The sequence below is a fragment of the Seriola aureovittata genome, chromosome 15, assembly GCF_021018895.1.
Source record: "Seriola aureovittata isolate HTS-2021-v1 ecotype China chromosome 15, ASM2101889v1, whole genome shotgun sequence".
NCBI lineage: Eukaryota > Metazoa > Chordata > Actinopteri > Carangiformes > Carangidae > Seriola > Seriola aureovittata.
The window spans coordinates 16,688,777-16,709,216 of NC_079378.1; the positions used below are offsets into that span (position 1 = coordinate 16,688,777).

At 38.9% G+C, this 20,440-nt stretch overlaps 1 protein-coding gene across 5 annotated transcripts in view; it reads right to left on the reverse strand.

Moving 5' to 3' along the window:
- LOC130182172 (spectrin beta chain, non-erythrocytic 1) overlaps nt 1–20,440 on the reverse strand; it is a 55,836-nt gene that overhangs the window by 24,541 nt on the left and 10,855 nt on the right. For 3 of the 5 annotated variants that reach the window (XM_056396841.1, XM_056396840.1, XM_056396843.1), the window contains exon 2: nt 15,467–15,654. In XM_056396841.1, coding sequence (XP_056252816.1) covers nt 15,467–15,623 — 157 coding nt within the window. In that variant the 5' untranslated portion in view covers nt 15,624–15,654. Of the gene's footprint in view, nt 1–9,768; nt 10,377–15,466; nt 15,655–20,440 lie in introns of those variants that run through there. The other 2 variants (XM_056396844.1, XM_056396842.1) reach the window with 1 other exon arrangement.

Sequence of the window (20,440 nt, forward strand, 5' to 3'; positions counted from 1 at the left end):
CAGAGGAAGCATTAAGTTTGTGTTAAGTGTGTTCAAATGTGATTTATCGATCTCTTTTCCTGTTTGAGGGCTTTGTAACAATTGACACATGCATTACAAACAGCAGATATACTGTCAAACACACAGCAGAATGAGATTTACATGTTGGTCTTAGAGAGACTACTATTTGACTATGGTAACCATTTAGACAAACAGAGATTACAGTTAATAGGTACAAAAATACACATTTACATGAATTGACATATTTTAAGAAAAGGCCCTGAACAATATGTCTTGTGTATTCAAATCTCCAGATTCAGCACAGATATACAATTGCAGTTTCCATTATACAAATTTAACATTTAAAGACAAAAGATATGCAGCTATCATAGATATGTTAATTCAAAGCAGGTGACAGGGCTGACTATAGTCATGGCCTACGGGCACATTTGAAGGGCTGGAGCTGAGGCAGAAACAGGCATTTCTCTGCTACCCAAGCTATCAGCCCTCTTGTTTCCTGAATGTGTCTTTTCCCTGCTTTTTTTCTGGTTAACTTAAACTCAAGGGTATCAGGGACCAAGAGCTACTATCACTCAAACAGCCCTACTTTAGTTTAGACCTGGTTGAGTCTGTACTGCAATATGGTGTGCTGGTTGTTTGGAATTTGGCGTTTTATTACCCTCTCATTCCAACTTTCAAGAACTGACTGACTAAACCTGTTTTGTCTCTATATTTCTCTGATGTACCACACTAACAGATTATTCAATTATTAAAAGGACCACAAAGCCATTTGAAGCTGTTCAATGAGCTAGCAGAGGTGGATTACTGTGGCAGGTAGAGTACAGCAGAGGAGCCTACATTCCTCCTGAAGCTTGGTCATGTTGTGACAGAACCCAATACTGAGGAGGAAGCATTGGGCAGGGATCCTAAAGAAGAAATGCTGCTACCCTATTGGTGATGCACTCCTAATAACAAGGCTACTGAACAAGAACACAGGACAGACAAACACAGACATCAGTCTCATACGTGTTTACCCATTACAGCGAGCAAACACAAACTTGTCATCAGTTGTTACTATGGTAGATAAGGGCAAAACGGGCGCAACTATTTCCTCTAACAATCTGACATTTGTGGATCTTGTTATGGGTGCATAGGAGGTTCGGATATGTCAACTGTAATGTTTACAAATCCACCTCTAAATGGTTTATTGTTTTTTACTAACCTGTAAATGCTCATCCTTCACAACAGAAAGCTAGATTATTATTTTTAACAGAGTATCCTGATGGCTGTAAGGTGAGAAAAGATCAACAATACCAGGACGATCCTCCTCTATACTGACAGATGTCTCAAGTCTTGCAAAATATCTGCAGAGCCTGCCAACATTGTTATAAATGACCCATTATGGGACAAGAGAGAAGAGTGGGAAAAGACTGTATGAGCTTTAGAAAGCAAGCCTAGTAATTATTAGTTAGTCTTACGCACTGTGCCACAGCCAGTGGCTGCCAGATGTGATAAAACTGCCATTTATACTAAGACGTGCTTGTAATCCAACATAAAACAGATATTGGCTGCTCTGAATATTGTCTGAATCCTACAAAGTATACTCTATGTCTTACATGAATTCAATCATGAAAAAGTTTTTCAACAAATTAAAATGTTAAACAAAGTTAAACTGGACTGTACTACTAAATTACTTTATTGTATGTACATTAAAAGCCTTCTGAGACAAGAATTAAAAGTATTCTTAATTTAAGTTTCACAGAAATGAACATTCAAAACTTTAAAATTCCCCTGACTATCCTGGACCTCTACCTCTCCTTCTTGAGATTCTTTGCGTGTAGGCTAGAAAAACAAGTGCTTACAATTTTGTGTGCCATGTTTTTCTGAATTGTTTACTAATGGTAGATGAGAACTAGTGGTTAGAGGCATCATTTAATGTTTCAAAAGCATATTTGGGCATGTCCAGTCACTTTGAACATGTTTGTCTCTGGTAGTAAGTAGTAAGTATATGTCAGGGCACGGAGTAGAGTGGGGCCAGGCTTAGCCAGTGCCCTCTGTACTGTTGAAGGTACTGAGGTTTAGCTCGCTGCTGATTTTGCATTTTACCCCCAAACAAAGGCAACTCAGGCACTGCTGATAATGGTGATTACCTGCAGGTAATCTGAGCAAATATGCCGCCAGACTTTATCCTGTCTCTGTGGCACATAGCGACTAGGATCATGTTTGATGATAACACAGAGACCGATACAACACCAACAATGAATCTCACACGTCTGTGAAGGAAAAAAATACCACATCTACAGTATGCAGCAGAACAGCACATGTGCAGTCTAAGACCAAGATTAAGTCTGTATCAGATGTACCATTTTACTGAGGTCATGGTTAACATTTAGTGTTTAGTAAGTCATTTATGGTTATCTGAACATGTGTGCTACAATGTTTAAAAGTATTGACTAGTCAGAGGAATCTATGATTTCCCATTTTTCATGTCCCTACTTACAATGTGCTTTTTTTGTTTTGAAGTTGTTGGATTATGGTTCAATAAATACATTCATGAATGAACAGATGTCACTGATGCAATGAAAAACACATAAAATAAAGCCACTTTGTCTGGCTATGGGTTTTTACTGTTTTGATCTGTAGTGCATATTGTGCTGATTTTATGTATTGCCTGTAAAGTGTGCTGCCATTTTTCTGGAAAAAGAGATACCCTGATATCAAAAATGGCAAAATAAAGAAATAAAAAAAAAATACAAATTTGAATTAATTGATAACACTATAAAATAAAATGACGTATTGACTGGATCTTTACAGAAACCGATGTATGTTGAATTGGTGGGTACACATATAAAATCTGCAAACACCCTGCACTATAAAAATGCAGCTTACATTTTTAAAAAGAAATGCACCATGCAGACTTTATTTGATGTCAGACAATGCACAGCGGTAATGAGGCAGAGTCTTGTTTGAATGGAAGGTGTTCTGCAAGCTCACAATCTTCTTCTAACCCCTCTTGTAACCCTCACCAGCACTTTTGTACTACACAAATATACAGAATGTTCGAAATATCTGATTCAGCCAGAACTTGGATGGAAGCTAGGACTCAACACGGAGCCATTTAATCGCTTAACCAGCTCTCTACCACTGCACAGATTATTGATCATCACTAATTGAAGATTTTGTCCACAATTTTCAGTATTTACAGGCTTGATTTCTACTGAATGTTCATTGGCCTGTACATTTAAGCTCCTCTCATTGACAATAATATTTGTGTTGTATTGCTGTTGCTGTATACACAACAGACATTGGCCAGGTACAAGATGTCACCACTGCTCCTTGCCCACACTGACCGTGCCCTGCCACTGATGAAACTGTCTGTTTGTCCAACACAGAGACAAAGATAAGCATCAGTGAGTGGGAATCAGAGACAGACAGACAGTTTGGTATGTTGCTCACTGTCTTCTCAATGGATCCTGCATCCCCCTGCTGTGTTGCATGACATTGCACTTTGGGCTCCCAGTGGCCTCGCTTCAGCACAGAGGACAAGGAGTGACTCCATCCATAAATAGCTTACCATGGTAAACACTTCACACAATGGCAACAAATGAATACTGCACATTTAGTCCACTTTTCCTTTTCCTGACCATTTACTGTCCAAAACACTGGACTACTGAGATTGTTCCTTTACTCCCAAATATGTAAAAAGCTTTTAAAAGAGATATGTAAAAAGCAAAGACCAGTAGGTCTGCTTTCAGCCTGGGCTGTTACTCATTAGGTGCTGCTAACAATTTCATCTCATGTCATGTTCTGCCCAAGTCATGTCTTTGTCCCTAGCTAATTCTAGCAAGGCTGAAATGCCCTTGACTCCATATACTTTTGACATTCTGTCCCTCACCAACTCTGGGCTTGCGTAATGAGAGCCTCTGGTCAGTCCGTCCTCAGAAAGAATGACTAAACTACTTCCATCAATCTGTCTGCTTTAATCTGCTTTAATGACCTTCTCTTGGACATTACCACACAGACAAGATTATGGTATTGTGCCAAAGGGCACAGAGAAAGGCACAGCTTGCAGAAAACAAATTGAGCATGAATCAAGTGTGGTATACATGAAGCAAGTGAAAGACAACCACATCGTAAGAGGTGTGTATTTATACAGTATGTATTTATGCATTTCTCTATGGACAGTTTTGTTTGACACTTATGTGCTGCTTGGCATATGTTGGGCAATATCTACAAATAAGGAAGAAATACTTACATTTGATTTATTCCAAGAACCTATATAGAGGAAACCTGCATTAGTTATAATGCTACAATCAGACAGTACATTGTCCTACAGTTAACATGAACTCTGTAACTGAAACCAAAAACTAAGGCTTAAGATTCAATTTCTCAACCATAGGCTTCCATCTATTTTGCTCTCTGAAATTACAGAGTTGATCCTAAGCACTCATTAAAGGCACTCATTAAGGGAATATCTTTACATCTTGAATACAGTATGGAGAAAGAAAAAAATAGCATCTTGTAAGCTTTGTGGTTCCGGGTTACCATTTTTATTGACACCAGTAAGTGGTTTGAGCTGAGAGTCAACTGTGTAAGTCAACTGTAGAGTGTGATACTGGATGCCGTGAGCAATGCAAACAATGAGGGCAAACTGTTTTAGAGTAGTTGTAGGAGGAGCTGGTATTTGTAAATAATGTTTCAACAACAGGAGGAAAAGCTACTTTTGATGAGTTCTAGTGTACAAGGTATGGCTTGACTCCAAATCTTTCCAGCCCCTGTATCTGTAACTGCCAAGACTGGCCCAAAAGGACAGAATCACACATTAATACTTTTCCTTTGAGGGTCAGAGTGGCGTCTACATTTCACTTTCAAATAAGATGAGCAACAAAACAGGGCTAACACTTTATCAAATTCAGGTATATTATCATCTTTGTATAATAGTTTTCAATCAAGGTTACAATTACTACATCTTTAAAGACCACATTTTCAGCAGTTATATTCTGTAACAAACAGTTATAAACTGTATTAGGAAGTCTGCTTTAGTTTAGAAAAAAATCTGTTAAACTGTTAAACAGCTACAGGGTGTTCGACTGTAAGTACTTTCCACTGTTTGACCAAATTGAGTGCAAATAATATTTCACTCTTCATATGTTGGTAAGTGAAAATTTACCCTAAGTGTTGCCCACTGATGTCAAGAGAGCTGTAGTCGAGCTGTAGTCGACCTCCCTGTACATCATCAGACCAATTATTTATGATATTCAAATCAAAATGTTAACAAGTAATGTGTGTGCAAAACAAAGGGGGCAAAATGTCACATACAGATGCATATGCCTTGAGAGTTCACTTCCTATAAAAGCGGAACTGCCCTTCCTTTGCTTATAACTTTGAAAGAAGGGCTGTGGTAAAACCGCTGCCTTGCCACATGTGGTGTGAGTTATTTTTACACTTTTAACAGTTTGAGGTCACAAGTATAGAAACACAGTGTGTTTTGCCAAACTCTCACAGGTTTGTTCTTACGATGACAAAGACTGACAGGGTGAATAAGATACTTTCTTACAGTACTGTCCTCTTTCCCTTTCTGAAGTTAGTAAAGGCACTGATCATTGATGACACAGAGAGGTCATGCCTCTGCAGCTGCAGCAGATAATGGGGAAGATAGGATTGCCAAGGCCAACCCCATGAGAAGGAGACAAACAGGCAGCACTCAGCCATAACATCTGGACACAAGAAGGGTGTGAAATGTAAACAAGACGATAATTATGCTAAAGCCTCCAAGACTGCACTTTTTTGTTGCCTTTCGAAGTAGGTAGCTGTCAATATTAGTTAAACTGTACAAACAAAAAGGCATTTTGTGTGTCTGTGTGTGTGTACATATGGTGAGCCCGCACCAAGGTAATGTGACTCTGAGTTACAGCTGGAGGCCACTAGAGTCAGAGCTTTCACTAAGAGTGTTAGAAATATTAAGTTACAATATTGAATTCATACTAGACTTGAAACTTGACCCAAATGTGACAATGATCTTTTCCAATATCAATTTAAATCTAATCAAATTATATGAACAAAGGGTTTCTGACCAATATAGTTTAGCATTCTAAGAGAAACAATAACTAGCCTTTGCCACTTCTTTTTTGAGACTTCACCCAACAGACCAAAAAGTTTGTATTAAATTACAAGAGGAAAAAGTGTAGTAGAGTGGTAGTACAAACTAGACACTTCAGTGTGAAAGTCACTTTTTTCACTTTGTAACTGGTTTTCAAAGTCAAAGTCCTTGAAGGCCAAAAAACAAACAAACTACTAACTGTGTCAACGAATATTTGAATAAAGCCATACTGCTACAGCCTGATGAGTGACAGTCCAAACGAAAGTCCACAGCAGTTGCCTCACCAGGTCCAGGTAGATAGGACAGTGACCCTTTGAACAATGACCCTGTAGTCTAATCTCATTTGCACTGTATTTATCTATGAACTAGGACATCAAACCAAAGTTAAAATGTATTTATCTTGGAGCCGAGATCAATAACTGGAAGTATAAGGCGATATGAACTTGACACATGGGAATTCTCTATTGTATATTATATAGTATAAGTGACACGGTAAAATTGCATAATGTTATTTACATAGTCTTGATTTGAGCTACAAGAAAATGCTAGGGTATAACAAAAAAAGAAAGCTGTATATCCTTTAAACTGGTCATTAATGACTTAATGGGTTAAAGAATAATGTTGGGATGGGCCAAGAAAAAAAAAGCTAAAAAAACTGCAACTCTTCCTCTGTCTATCAAAAAAGACTGTTCAATAGCAGAAAGATTAAGTTTTTTCTCACTTAAATTTAACCATGTGGCCTAGTGTTTCATTAATTCTGTCTCCCTTGGCCAGAGTTATTTAGTTACTCAGTTTATTCTTTACTAGTTAGATATCACTTACCAGTGAGCCAATTAATGCTACATGTGCTCAGTGCTATAGTATTAGACAGGTATTGGCTGTGTTCACATAGAAATCAGTTTTGCATGTTATATAACTGAAGTCCCATTTTTGTCCAAAAATTTTCAATTACAAGTTGGACACCATTAATCTTGCATAAATTTCACGTAAGGTGACATATATCAAATGAATGGTCTCCTCCTAGTTTGACGTGCCCAGAAAACCTCCAAAGGAAGGCCCTCAGGAGGCATCCTAATCAGATGTCCAAACCACTTCAACTGGCTCCTTTTGACACGAAAGAACAACAGCTCAACTCCGAGCTCCCTCCAGACATCCTTGCTTCCCGCCCTATACCTAAGGCTGAGTCCAGACACTTTACCAAGGAAACTAATTTCAGCCACTTGCATCCGCAATCTCATTTTTTCAGTCACCATCCAAAGCTCACGGGTGAAGGTTGGAACAAAGATCAACTGGTAATTCAAAAGCTTTGCCTCAGCTCCCTCCTCACCACAATGGTCTGGTACGATTACTGCTGACACCATACTTATCTACCAGTGAATCTAAGGAGGGCGCAATCCACCATTTTCTGGCAGAAAACTCAGACTTGGAGGTGCTGCCTCTCATCTCATCCCAGGTTAAGCAATGTTATACCCCAATAATTGGAACACACCCTCAGGTCCCCCATCCCTGGACTGCCATTTCACAGGTACTGTCCCTTGACCTGACCTGACCCATATCCCTTGGGATATGGGAGAGGCTTCCCTCTAGTCTTCAAACTCTGCTTCCTCCAGAGAGGACATGTTGGTCAGGTTCAGGATCTCCTCAAAGTGCTCTTTTTACTGCTCGACAATATCCCCAGTCTGGGTCAGCAGTTGTCCATGGCTGAACACAGCCTGAGCCAAGCCCTATTTTCCCTTCCTGAGTCGTTGAATAGTTTGCCAGACCGCTACACAGATAGGACCTGAGCCACACCGCCTCCTCTCCACCATGAAGAAAACTATTTTGTTAATGCTTCCACTAGTGTGAAGTAGTGGTATAATGAGACCAAACTATGTATGTGCTCATCTTCTAAAACATCATTCCACCAGCCCTCATGATTTAACAGAGGGAGGGAGGGAGTGACATAAAGACTAAGCCTCAAGGGTAGTCAAACTGGAAATACAAGTGGGTGTTGCCAAAATGTTTGTGTGTCTAAGTATGTGCATGTGTGAGTATATTTACAGCAAACTTCATCCTGAGCATATCCATGCACAGAGATGACAAACAAAGAACATATAATCATATAAACATATATAACTTCCCTCTCTACATTTATATTCATAAAAGTGCTCCTGGATTAACTTCATGTCACAATATTCTTGTTGTAGGGAAGTGTGAATAAATCCTGTCAGCACAAATTTGGTGACTAAACGTTGACCCCTAAAATTACACAGTGAGTTTAAGGTTTTGTGCTTGGCAAGTTGAAAAAGATGTGTATGTATGTACCCATAGCTTCTTTGTGCATGGCGTTTCATGGTTCACTCTGACAATGTTGTAAATCTTGTACTTTCTTTGAGGTAAAAGATACTATCCCCTCTGTGGGCTGGTGCTGTCAGTGTGGAGGTGAAGTCATTTGTTTTGTTTGGAAATCACCTCAGACATATGCATATACATTCTTTCTGGAGAACAAACACTTCCTCTATGATGATGAGGATGTTGCTTAATTTGGGAGCTGAAATATTGTTGGTACACTTCAAGAATGTCAAACATGCAGAGTAGACTTGCCCCTCAAGTAAAGTCAAAGACAGCTCTCCATGCCAGAAAGCAAACAGGGAGGGACCGGAAGCTAGCAAAACAGTGTGATCTTCATGCACACCACTGACTGACATGCCAGTTTCATTGCACCTACGCATTCTGCTACTGCAAAAACTCTACCTCGTGGCCTGTGACTAAGGCACCAAAGCTCAAAGAAGCAGGCCATATGATAATACAAGAATTCTTACAAGGTACTCATGGTAATCAAACAAAAACTTTTACCCAGTAAAAAAGACATACACAGGAGAGGGATTCTTTTCTCTTTTTCAATTTAAATGAATGAATGAATTTTTTTATTTATGTATTTTACCATTTTACTGCTATTTATAACAAGCAATGTTTTTGGGAGTTACAGGATTCCTGAAAATGAATCACCTAAGTGGTAGCGATTTATTAGCCATTTAAGATTTAGTGGGGTTGATGTATTATGGATCTTGTACATGTCAGCATTTAAGTTACCAAATTATTTCCTAAGTCCTATGTCACAACCAATGGCCTCTGTGATTTCTGTGTGCAAGACCTCACAGACCTCACAGGCTTTGGCCAGAGACAGAGCCATGCATTGTAATAAGATAAGAAAGGACAGGTGGCCCAGTGATCAGGTGCCGGGGTGCCTGCCTGCTTTAGAGCTAAGATGAAGTCTACTACAGCTCTCCTTAATTCTCTCCACATTAAAATCTGAAATATTACCAGATTGATAGAGGAGTCTTTTCAACCTCCCACAGATACTCACTAATATCAGAAAAATGCTGAGCTATTTGGGGATTCATTCAGAATGCAAAGCACCTGCTAGGACTACCATTAGAGCACAAGCCAACACATCCAAATTCTATTTATTTCCTGTTTCAACAAACAACAGGATATGTGTTAAAAGGTAACACCTAACAGTCTTATCAATGACTTAACATTAACAACTGCTCCATAAGCTACACACAAGAGAATTTGAGACTTTAACCTGTGATGTCACTTGAACAACTGTATATTCAAGTTCATTGGCTTAACTAACCTAAACCAACAAAACTGGATAAACATATTACAAATTCAGTGGAACAGAACTAAGTCTGTATGAACCTTACCTTGCAGCTGTTTAAACCGTCCTTCCAAAATGTTGGAGTATTGCACCTGATTAACAAATGCTGCAGGGGACAAGCAGGGCTCTCTGTCCCTGTGTTCCCACTCCATGACTTTTTTTCAGGATCTCTCTCCTAAATATTCCTCTCAGATACAGAGTGAATGGGAATTCTTGTGCATAGCACAGTAGAGTCCACCTTTCCCACTAAAAGGTATCGAATCCTTTAGAGGGTTTTCCAAAAGATAAAACGTATATCCAAAATGCCTCGGTTTATCCTTCTCTTTCAGATTCCCTCAGCGCTGTACTTTAGTGAGGCGAAACACAAGCTTGAAAATATTGCCGCCTGTTCTTCTTTCATCTACTGTATGTCCCACCTTGTCCAATGAAAACACAGCAGTGAGTGCAAGGGGGGAGGCTTTTTTCAAAGAATTATTTGAAACAAAACTGAAGAACAAAATGTTCTCTTGTTTCACCTCCTCCTGAGAAGAATTTCCCCACACTTGTGGCCCCTGAGCGGAGTAAAATCTTTGATTGCACTCCTCGTGGTTCTAGCAAAGGAACACTGGCTATTCCTTCCCTCCGAGCTCTGAACTTCACTTGCTGGAGCAGAGCACAACAGAGCAGGCTAACCGGCTGTGGTCGGATAGCTGTGTAAACAAAGCCTGCTGTGCTGTCTGAAAATTGTGTCATTTGCATAAGGTGTGTTTGAGGGAGGAGCACAAAGGAAGAACATGGTGGCAAGATGAGAGGGGGAGGAGGTGTAGAGGTGGACTAAACCATTAGAGTTCTTTACACAGTGTAGGTTGAGGCGGATTATTCAACTCCACCTTAATTCCAGGGAGCACCGGGGTGTGGCCTGCCAAGAAGGTACATCACGAAAGTCCCCATCAGATTGTGTCGCCTTATCCTCTTGTCTCGCTGTGTGGTTTATTTTTATCACTCTCTAAGACATAATTTGCCCTCCCCTCTTGTTTTAAGGGGGTCTGACTTATGATAAGATGTTAAGACAGGAAGGAAGTAGTTGAGAAAGTCTCAGCAACACAAAAACCTCTTTCCTGCCTCAACAAGATTTGAAAGTGTGAACTTGTGTGTCTGTTTGCCAGGCAGATGGTCAGGCAGGGGTGGGGGTAGGAATGACTCATTACCTGTCTGAAACAATTATAGAACTATACTGTATTAACACATTTTACACTTACTAGATCAGGGACATATATAGGCACCCCATTAAAAATAATTATTTCCTCCATCACTGAACTAAGGAACATCATATAGAAATAGTAATTATAGCCTTTTAGCGCATGCTTCAGATTCTAAAGTAAGTTTATGTGCACATGACTTTAATGGCTACACTCCATAATGCAACCCCAATATTAAAGCAGTATTTACTTAAATCTAAAATACATTTTGAAAGGTGAGTAACTTATTGAATGGAATGGTTTTTGGCTTTTTTTTGCAGCTGCTGATTAACCCCCTAAAAATGCAACAGTAAGGCAAGGTTACAGATGTAGCCTAGCCTACAAACTGCCTGTATGTGCAAAAATTACACAAGACTGTAAACACAGTGAGGACTAAGGTCACAGCCTTTCTTATGAGCGGATGGTGTTTTGGTCTGGTCAGGGGGCAGTGGTAAAAAGGTCTGCTTGTGTTTTTGATCTTTGCTTGTCCTGATGAGCTGGGAGCATCTGGATGGGTCTCATTAGAGGACCAAATGCCTCGGGTGTTCTGTGACTGGTGTTTATGGAGGGGGGACTTGACTAATGAGAACCAAAGAGACCACACTTCCTTCTGAGGAACAGAGGCTATGTTATGGTCACATGCAGTGAAAAATATGTTATGGTCACATGCAGTGAAAAATGAGGAACAGACAACAGGTAAACCACAGTAATGGCCATTTAAGATCCTTTTAGCTATATACTAAACATTGCAATCCCAATTAACATAAGAGGCAGACCTGATGGCTGGTTTGTGTGCCTGGCATATGCATTTTAACATTTTATGTTAAGGCAGTTTCCTCCTCATAAAACCATTCAGTCATTTAGATTTATTGTTGGAAAAACATACTGGGCAGGATCAACAGTCATTCAGTGAATATTGTGAGGTATGAAAACAAACCGTGAGAAAGTCTGCCAAAGTGGGATGTGGGAGAAATACTTGCATTTAGCAAAATGGAATTAATGATAATTTATGATGGTCTGGTGTGCTGAATGGACCCAGACAAGAGAGAGGAAAAGATAAGAGCTGCTGTGGGAGTAAGCACTGCCAGAGGGAGAATGGCATGATCTATTGCTGAGCATGTAAATTTTATCCATCCTACAGCACAACCCCTTCTGAGGACCCAAGGGAGGTTGGAGGGGCTGGACCATACTCCAAATGCTAGCAGTAAATATCTGATCTGAGGGGAATCCCCCTGAAGCAAGTAGGGTTGATTTCTCATTAGAGTCCCAAAGTCATCAAATAACAATAAAACAGTGTTAATAAAGGGCATATACATGCTTTAAAAGTGAAAAGCTTTGCCCTTTCCCACTGGGGAAACTTTCACAAGTATATACGTGTAACTGTTTGAGTGTGAAGCAAGGCATTCTTTGAAAAAGGCAAATTTGCATAGTTTGCTTTGCTACCTACACAGTATAGGAACGAAAGATAGTGGTTATTTATGCAAATGACAACGATCTTAACACAGGGGAGGCTCTCTGTTGTGAAACTAGTGGCACTGCTGTCATACCAGTGACTCCAACAAACTGCAAGAGTGTAAAAGGTATGAAGCAGGAAATGAAGCAATCATATTTAAGGGACAAAAAGCAGTCTGATTGAGACAGACCATGAGAGAGAAGTGTAAGAAGTGTAAGAGAGCAGCAGCTTACAGAGTGCAGAAGGTCTTGACGTTTGGAGATGAGTTTAAAGAGATGGGCAGAAGCTGGGCCTAGGGGAAAATAGATGCTACAGCATGTCAAAGAATGTGCACATCAAGCCTACACTTGTCAAACGGAGATGGTATCACAGGTATTTACATGAGAGGGCAGGGCGCGCACATGCACACACACACACACACACACACTCTACTCATACACATAGTATTACTGCCCTCTGTTGCTTTCCTTAATTATATGACAGTAAGATTTATGCTATGCTATCTTTAAATTCACTACTTTACTTATACAACCAGAATACAGGAAACATCCAAAGTGTGTTTTCTGCTGGCATGAGGAAATACATCAGGCTGGATTTGTAAGTGAAATTAGGTTTATCTTTCAGAAATACTTTGACTACAGCCATGATCAAAGATTTTCAGAGCATGTGGTTTTCAGTGTGTGTGCATGTGTGCATGCGTGCGTGTGTGTGTATCGTGATGCCTATCTGCCTGTTGCTCCCCTCTGCTGGGTTCTCCATGATACTGCAACTTGTTTTGACTATTAACTTTAGAAATTTTATCTGTAGAATGTGAAACCAGGATGGCACACGGTAGTTAAATAAACACAAATGCACGGACGCACGCACGCACACAACCTTCTCATTCATTTCACTAAGACTCCTGCCTTGGCATAGCATGGGGTTCAATACAGAAAAAAAAAAATCAGAATCTCATCCAGAAAAAAGCTTAACCTGCATGTGCAGATTTTCATGTATGGTTATGGTTTTTCCAGTAGTCATTAAATGCGTGGACTTGAGACTAGACTAACATTTTGAATAATTTATAACACTGTTTTATCTTCTGTATTGCCACAGTGATGGAAGATTTTCAGCACACCTATCCCTACAGTGAAGTCTTACTACCTCATTCCATCACTGCTTATAGCTCTTTGGTGAATTGACTATACAGCTCCCTGGCTCTGTCCTCCTTTTGAAAGTATTTTTGTCTTGCCCTACAAAGAGAGAATTGTGCCTTTTGGGACAGAATGGAATTAAGTTTGTTCCTCAGTCTACAGAGCCTAATTAGATTTGTGCAGATTACAGTTAGTTTGTGATTTTGTCTCTAAATGCTCCTGTCGCAAATGTTTTAAAACAAGTTAATATATCAGCCTAAATATAAGACAATTTTCTCTCTGATTATTATATTTAAAAAAAAAAAAAAAAAAGTGTGTTAGTTAACAACCATAGATGTTCTCTTTGAGTGGTGTGAATACCATCTATTCTGTCTATTCTACAAATAAGTATATTTTATTAGTGTTACTACCGTTTCTAGCCTTCATGCAGATGGGCTAGTGACTCTCTACCTGTCCATCTATGAGTGACTGCTAGTTGGTCAGCAGTGGAGGACAGCCTGATTACTTCTCCACAGAAATGGACCAAACAAAGTAAGAATAAGGCCATGTCTATACAGGAGGCAATTCAGCTGCATTTTTCAGTCATAAGCACGTCTTGACAAACAGATTTGCTGCTATTTTAATCAATCAAGCTCTCTACTCAGGGTATGTAACGGCTTGTGTTTTACTCGTGCTATACGCCCATAAAAGCAGTACAAAGAGTATTTTTATGCTTCAAATCTATTTTCCTGCAATTTGTGCGCATAACTAAGGTGACTGTGCATTGGGCTCTGAATGCTTCCAAAATGCAGGTGTCCAACATCTACCTGAACTCCAGAGTTCCAGAGCTGCTCCTCTGCTAACATGCTGCTCATGCTACGCCATCTGTGTAGACGCAGTGTAAGCATTGAAGAAATGTGCTGTCAAAGACCATCATGGCCTCCAATAAAGGCAATCTTAAAAGTGTCAGCAGTGATAGGAGAATTTCTGGTGGTACCTAACGTGTGTGTTAATGTGCAATTGAAAAACAGAAATTAAGAATACATTTTAGCAGAGCTATGAATAGCATTGGACATTACCAAATAGCTGAATCCACTGTTTCACACTGTTTTTCATTTACATGGTAAACATTTTACTGATTATCTGTAAAGTTTTGATTAATCTGACCTCACCTTGTTTATGTTTCAGCAGTTTTAACTTTGGCTATACAGCATTATAGTTTACATTATAGTTTAGTTTTCAAAAGATCTCCAAAATTCAATAAAAAAACATCTATAACAATGCACAATTCACCTTCTTTTAATGAAAGGCTAAGACCATTTTATATGACAAACAATAGCATTTTAATCTGTATGTTCTAATAGTAATGTGAATTTAATTTCTGAATTTTGCTGACTGTTTCTTTGGCTTGCATTTGATAATGTACTTTTTAAGTCTTTTGAATATATTATGTGAATATCATTCACATCTGCTCAGCTCAGCAGGATTCAATGGACCCAGCAGTGCAATTTTCCCATCAATTATAGCTAATGATAAAAAGTAAGATTGTTTTGATCCTTCCATTTTGCACTTTTCACTTGCTGTGGAGACTGCAAAACATAGTATTATATCTATTAACAAAACTGTATAATAACCGATACCAGAAATCCCTTTAAGGCAATCCCAAACAACAACACTACCAACTCCAGCCTCAAAAATGACCATACAGCTGAATTAACACTTCTCTAACAGTGTTATCCGAAACTAAAGCGTATAATATTCACAAAAACTGGACAGTACAGGTATACATAATATACCAGTAACTCAGTATATGAGGTACTGTACTGTGTCTATACAGCTGAGGCAAAACCCAAATATCTACATATATAAAGTTCATAGTTGTCAATCATCATCTCACACTTGTAGTACATATAGGTACATGTTGACTCCATGTAAGCAGGTGAGACCTGAAGTGTAGAATACCTGCGAGAGCCTTGATTCGTGAGCGCTCAAAGAGGCGTGCTGAACTGTTCTCATTATCCCAGTCAGTTTCTGCTGCCAGATCCCAGCGGTTGTTGATGTCATTATACTGCTGCTGGATCTCCAAGCTGTCAAAGTCCGTTGGCGAGATGGTGCTCATGGTGTCCAGGCTGGAGGAAAACACATTCAACCTATAATTCACAGACACAGAAACAAAAAAGCATCCAGAGTCAGTGAAAACAGAGAGGGGAGAGGACATTGCATAATATCAGAAGCTTCAAAAGACTGACCCTTGAAGTGATTGCAAGCTAATGTTTGGAAGATTCAGTTAAGAAACTGAGAATCTATTTCTTTTGGGGCAAGAGGATGCACTGTAACATACATCACCCACACGCTCCACACAGCCTCTCAGCTGCAGTCTACTTTTATATTTTCAAACGACAGTCATATGCAAATAGCAGCTTAGACAGTACAACTGCCAGAGTGTATTATGAGATAAAAAAAAAAAAAAAAACTTAGATAAGCTCAGCAACTGTCATGAAGTCGTTAAATTAGCCAACCAGTAATTTAATATAACTGCTCCTGTGAGGCAGGGAAGCTCCACCAATCTCATTTTGGCCTGAGTGTCAATGGCAAAAAACAACCTCTAGCTACACTGATTAGATCTTGACCTGCACATGTGTAAGACCAAGAGAGGTACACCTAGCATGCAAAACCACTGTGCACATCCAGCAATGTATACACAAGCGCACACACACACAACCTCCCACTGCATTAGGCCTGGGAATCAAAGATCAGATAAGTGCCTAAATATGGATAGCATTTTATTAATGATTAGGGAAGCCTGTTGATGCTTTCAAAAGATATTTCCATGAAACAAAGTTTGCAAAATAAATCACTCATAATGTTGATATGATATGAAAACTTCACAGCAAGGGGGATTCATTGGTTATTTCACTCAGCTTAAACAGTCAAATAAGTTTGGAAATGCCCATTTGTGAAATGGTAAGGAGTCTTTATCACCATGGGAAAAAAACTGTCACTATTTCACAACATCACAACAACCAAAATTACCAGACAACATCTAGCTTACGTCACAATATAGAAATGATGTCAATGTATCCAGCTATGCTTTGGAACCCATTTTGTACTAGTAATTTAAATGAATACCTTGTTAGATACAGTTGTGACTTTCAGCCTCTCCTCAAAACATGAGATGCTTGTGGCACACATGTACTAGTAGAATATATGATACAAATAGATGGGGACCTGCTCATCAAAACATTGCTATATACATATATATGTCTTCGGTTCCTTCTTTGTATTCTTCCCTCTGTTTGAAAGTTCCTATAAAAAGATATTTCATTATTATATATATATTTTTCTAATTAAAAGCTTCTCATGCATCCTCCTGTATTTCAACCATTTATCATATATAACTATTTAAAATCCAGTAACCCCTTTAGAGGACATCCCCGGTCATATTGTGCCCCAATTTAACAATATATGATAAAAAAAATCAATATTAAAATTTTATTTCTTCTTGTAAAACAACATTTAATGTTTGTTTATGTCACCATGCCTCAACCAATTTCAACCATTAATATCAGGTGAAGAAGGTGTGCCTGTGGAGCCCACAGCAGACAGCAAGAGTAACAAAAAGTACTGAGACAACTTGCCCCAGAGTGGCATGTGTGCTATTGCTAGCTATATAGCAAGCTAGCTTTAGTACAGGACTTTGGTTTGGGTATCAAAATGCACCTTTTCTCTCCTCTATCATGTGCAAAAATAATATTATTGAACACACTTATGTACCCTAATGTATCCCGTGTGACAAGATGCCCCTGTCTCCCCAACTATATACTGTAATAATATAACCTATTAAGTAGAATATGATTGTTCTTAGTAATTTAATCTTTATTTTACCATACTCAGTCATAGATTTTTATAACATGAACTTCGGGAATATAACGTATCTGTTTATACTCTATTGCTGTGTCTCAATGTCTACTTCCATACTCACTCTTGCTATGTTCCTATCTTCTAACATTGACAAGTATGGCAACATGCAGTGCACTTTAAGTGCCCAGATGGTGCATTCAAAACGGTCAAAGACGTGTGTGTGAAACAGTGGACACTTCTCACCCTCATCTTGCCTACATAGCAGAAGGGGAGGGACCGCCAACATACTGTATTTTCAAACTTGTGAAAATGGCGGCAGAAGAAGGAGGACACATTGCCGTGCCGATGGCGGCTTAATTTCCATGTTGCATGACACAGGAGGCACACACAGGAAAGAAAAACATTCAATTAAAGTCAAGTGAGCAAAGCAGCCGGCAGGCGGGCAACAATTGCGGTCACATGTTGCAATCATCCTTTCCAACAGCAAGGTCTGATTTGGAACAACACCACCCTGTCGGAATTTCCGCACTATACCAGTGAGTATACTGTGTACTATATGTGAGTATACTGACTGAAGTATCCGATTTGATTTGTCTGTTTGTTTTTAGATATGCAATTAGCTTACAGATATACTTTTAACAGTAACCTTAAAATTGTTCTACTTTGTGCAGTGTAACTGCAGACCCCTCTCAACGTAGTGCTACAACCCCTGCAGCACAGACAACCATGGTGGAAGAGTCAAAGACGAGACTGAGCAAAAAAACACAGACCAAGACACTGACACTATATTCATATTTTTCAAGTGTTCTAAAGGTTAAATTCTTGGGTTAATATAGAATAGATATGTATGTATGATAAGTATTTTACCATAGTGGAAGATGGGAGAAAAAAGCATTGTCTTTATACCAATTTTTAAAATGAGTAGACCATTCTCTCCCACACTGCTTACCACAGAAAGGATTGTGGTTGTCTGATACTTGATCCTGTGTGGGTGTAAAATGGTTGGAGTAACACAGCTTCTTTATGTTCAATCAACAGAAGATCAATAAAGATCAGCAGAATCATACCCACAGCCAAGTACTTATATGCCAAGCAATAAGCTCTTAAAGATCAAATTAGGGCAGGGCAATTAACCATAAAAGTATCAACTGACTAGTCTGTGTTCACACAAAGCAACACTGGCGATATGGATGACACAAGTGCAAACACTGAGCCTCAGGAAACGTTTTAGTTTTAAAATGCATCGCTTTTGCTTCATTTACACATTTTTGGAGTTTTCTAGCCCCTAAAACAGGTCCAGCAGAAACACTGCTGGACCTGTTTTAGTTTGAAATTTTCGGGGTTGCGCTGTAGTCTGGCCAGGAAGAAATGGTTACTTTCGGAAACAATGACACAGACACCTGCTTTGCCTCCTGATTGGGTCTTATCAGTCACAACTAACAGACAGGGGTTAGTGCAACATGGATAGCAACCAAAGGTAACACCACCAATTTGTTAATTACTTGGAACACAATCACATTGCTGAATATGAAGAGTGCATGGCTCGAAAAAAGAGAGACTAATAAGCGCCAAAATAATCGAAATAATTAATCGCAACTGAGATAAAAGTTTTAAATAATCAAGATAATGATTTTAAGTCATATCACACAGCCCTTGCTCACATTAACTCATCACTTCATTGCAGATCTTAATGGCTGTCAGTACACATAATGACATTCGATGCTGCAGCTCATTATATGATATTGTTTCTGGATCTGCCATCTATAGGTGAAGATTACAATTCATTTTAAGAATTACTAACAGTGTAGTAGTCATTTCATATTACTCAAGTTATTTAATGATTTACAATTCCCCCAGTACACTCATGTTAGAATGGATGATACTAGCATAAATATTAGTACAGCTGATCAGGCCTTTTATGTAGGCTATATTCATATTGCATAACCACTCCATTATTATTATCAAATGGACGAATGGATGGATCATTGTACCATCCATTTGTCCATTTAATAATAATAACAATAATAATTGGTATCTGAAAGTCAGAAAGATTACAACAAGCTGTGATACCAGCTATCACAGAAGATAGAGAAGCCTATGGTAATGTTTCACTCTAATCCATTATTCCATAATTCACAGCTCAACTAACCCTACTACAAATATTTCAAACATGAATCATTAATTTACAATACACAGAATTAGTTTGCAAGACAGTACAAGTCATAAAAGTTCTTGTTTGCTGGTAAATCCTGTTTTGAATGCTGCTAAATTATTCGAAGCCTCACCAGTCACCTGTCAATTATGTTTCTGAGCCTTCACTGTAACTCTCTTATATGGCTCCAGCATTAAGAGCTTCATAATATTGTTGGATCCTCAAATTTCTACAGATAAATTAATGTTAACCCAAAGTTAACAGCAGCAGTGAAGAAAATTTCATATTTTACATTCATTAAGATTAAAATATAGCAGGCTAAGTCTGAATAGATTTACTAAATATCACACGTCAAACATGTTCTGCCAGCGATAGTGTTCATTTGCTAAAGATTTCACTCCATTGTTTAAACAAAATTTCTGACACTAAGTGCACATGACCAGACAGATCTGTCCTTAATGTTATGCACAGACACCCAATGGGGGATCTGCATTAATATAAAACCCCCTACTAGAGAGACCCATTAACTGACTGGGGACATTTGTTTAAGAGCATTGAACAGATTAATAGATGAGGTTGAGTAGTCAGTTTGCTAATACCTGTTAGTTTATCTTTTGTTGTGTCTAGTAACTGTGACTGACTTATACGGAGGTGATGGATGAAAGAGGATGGTGGTAAGATAATGGTAGGGTGTTAGAGGAGCTTTTTCTAAGCTTCGCATGACTGAGGACTGCAAACCCTGTCTATTGGTTCAAGGTTCAATTAATTCATTTAATGCATGGAAAATCCAGTGCCCACATCCTGGCCATATAAACCCTCTACATCATGTCTGGCATGATGAGTTTAGTCAAGTCTATGTTAGATTGCAGTGTGCTACAATGAGACAATGAAAGGAAGAGAATCCAGGGAAACTTTAGAGGAGA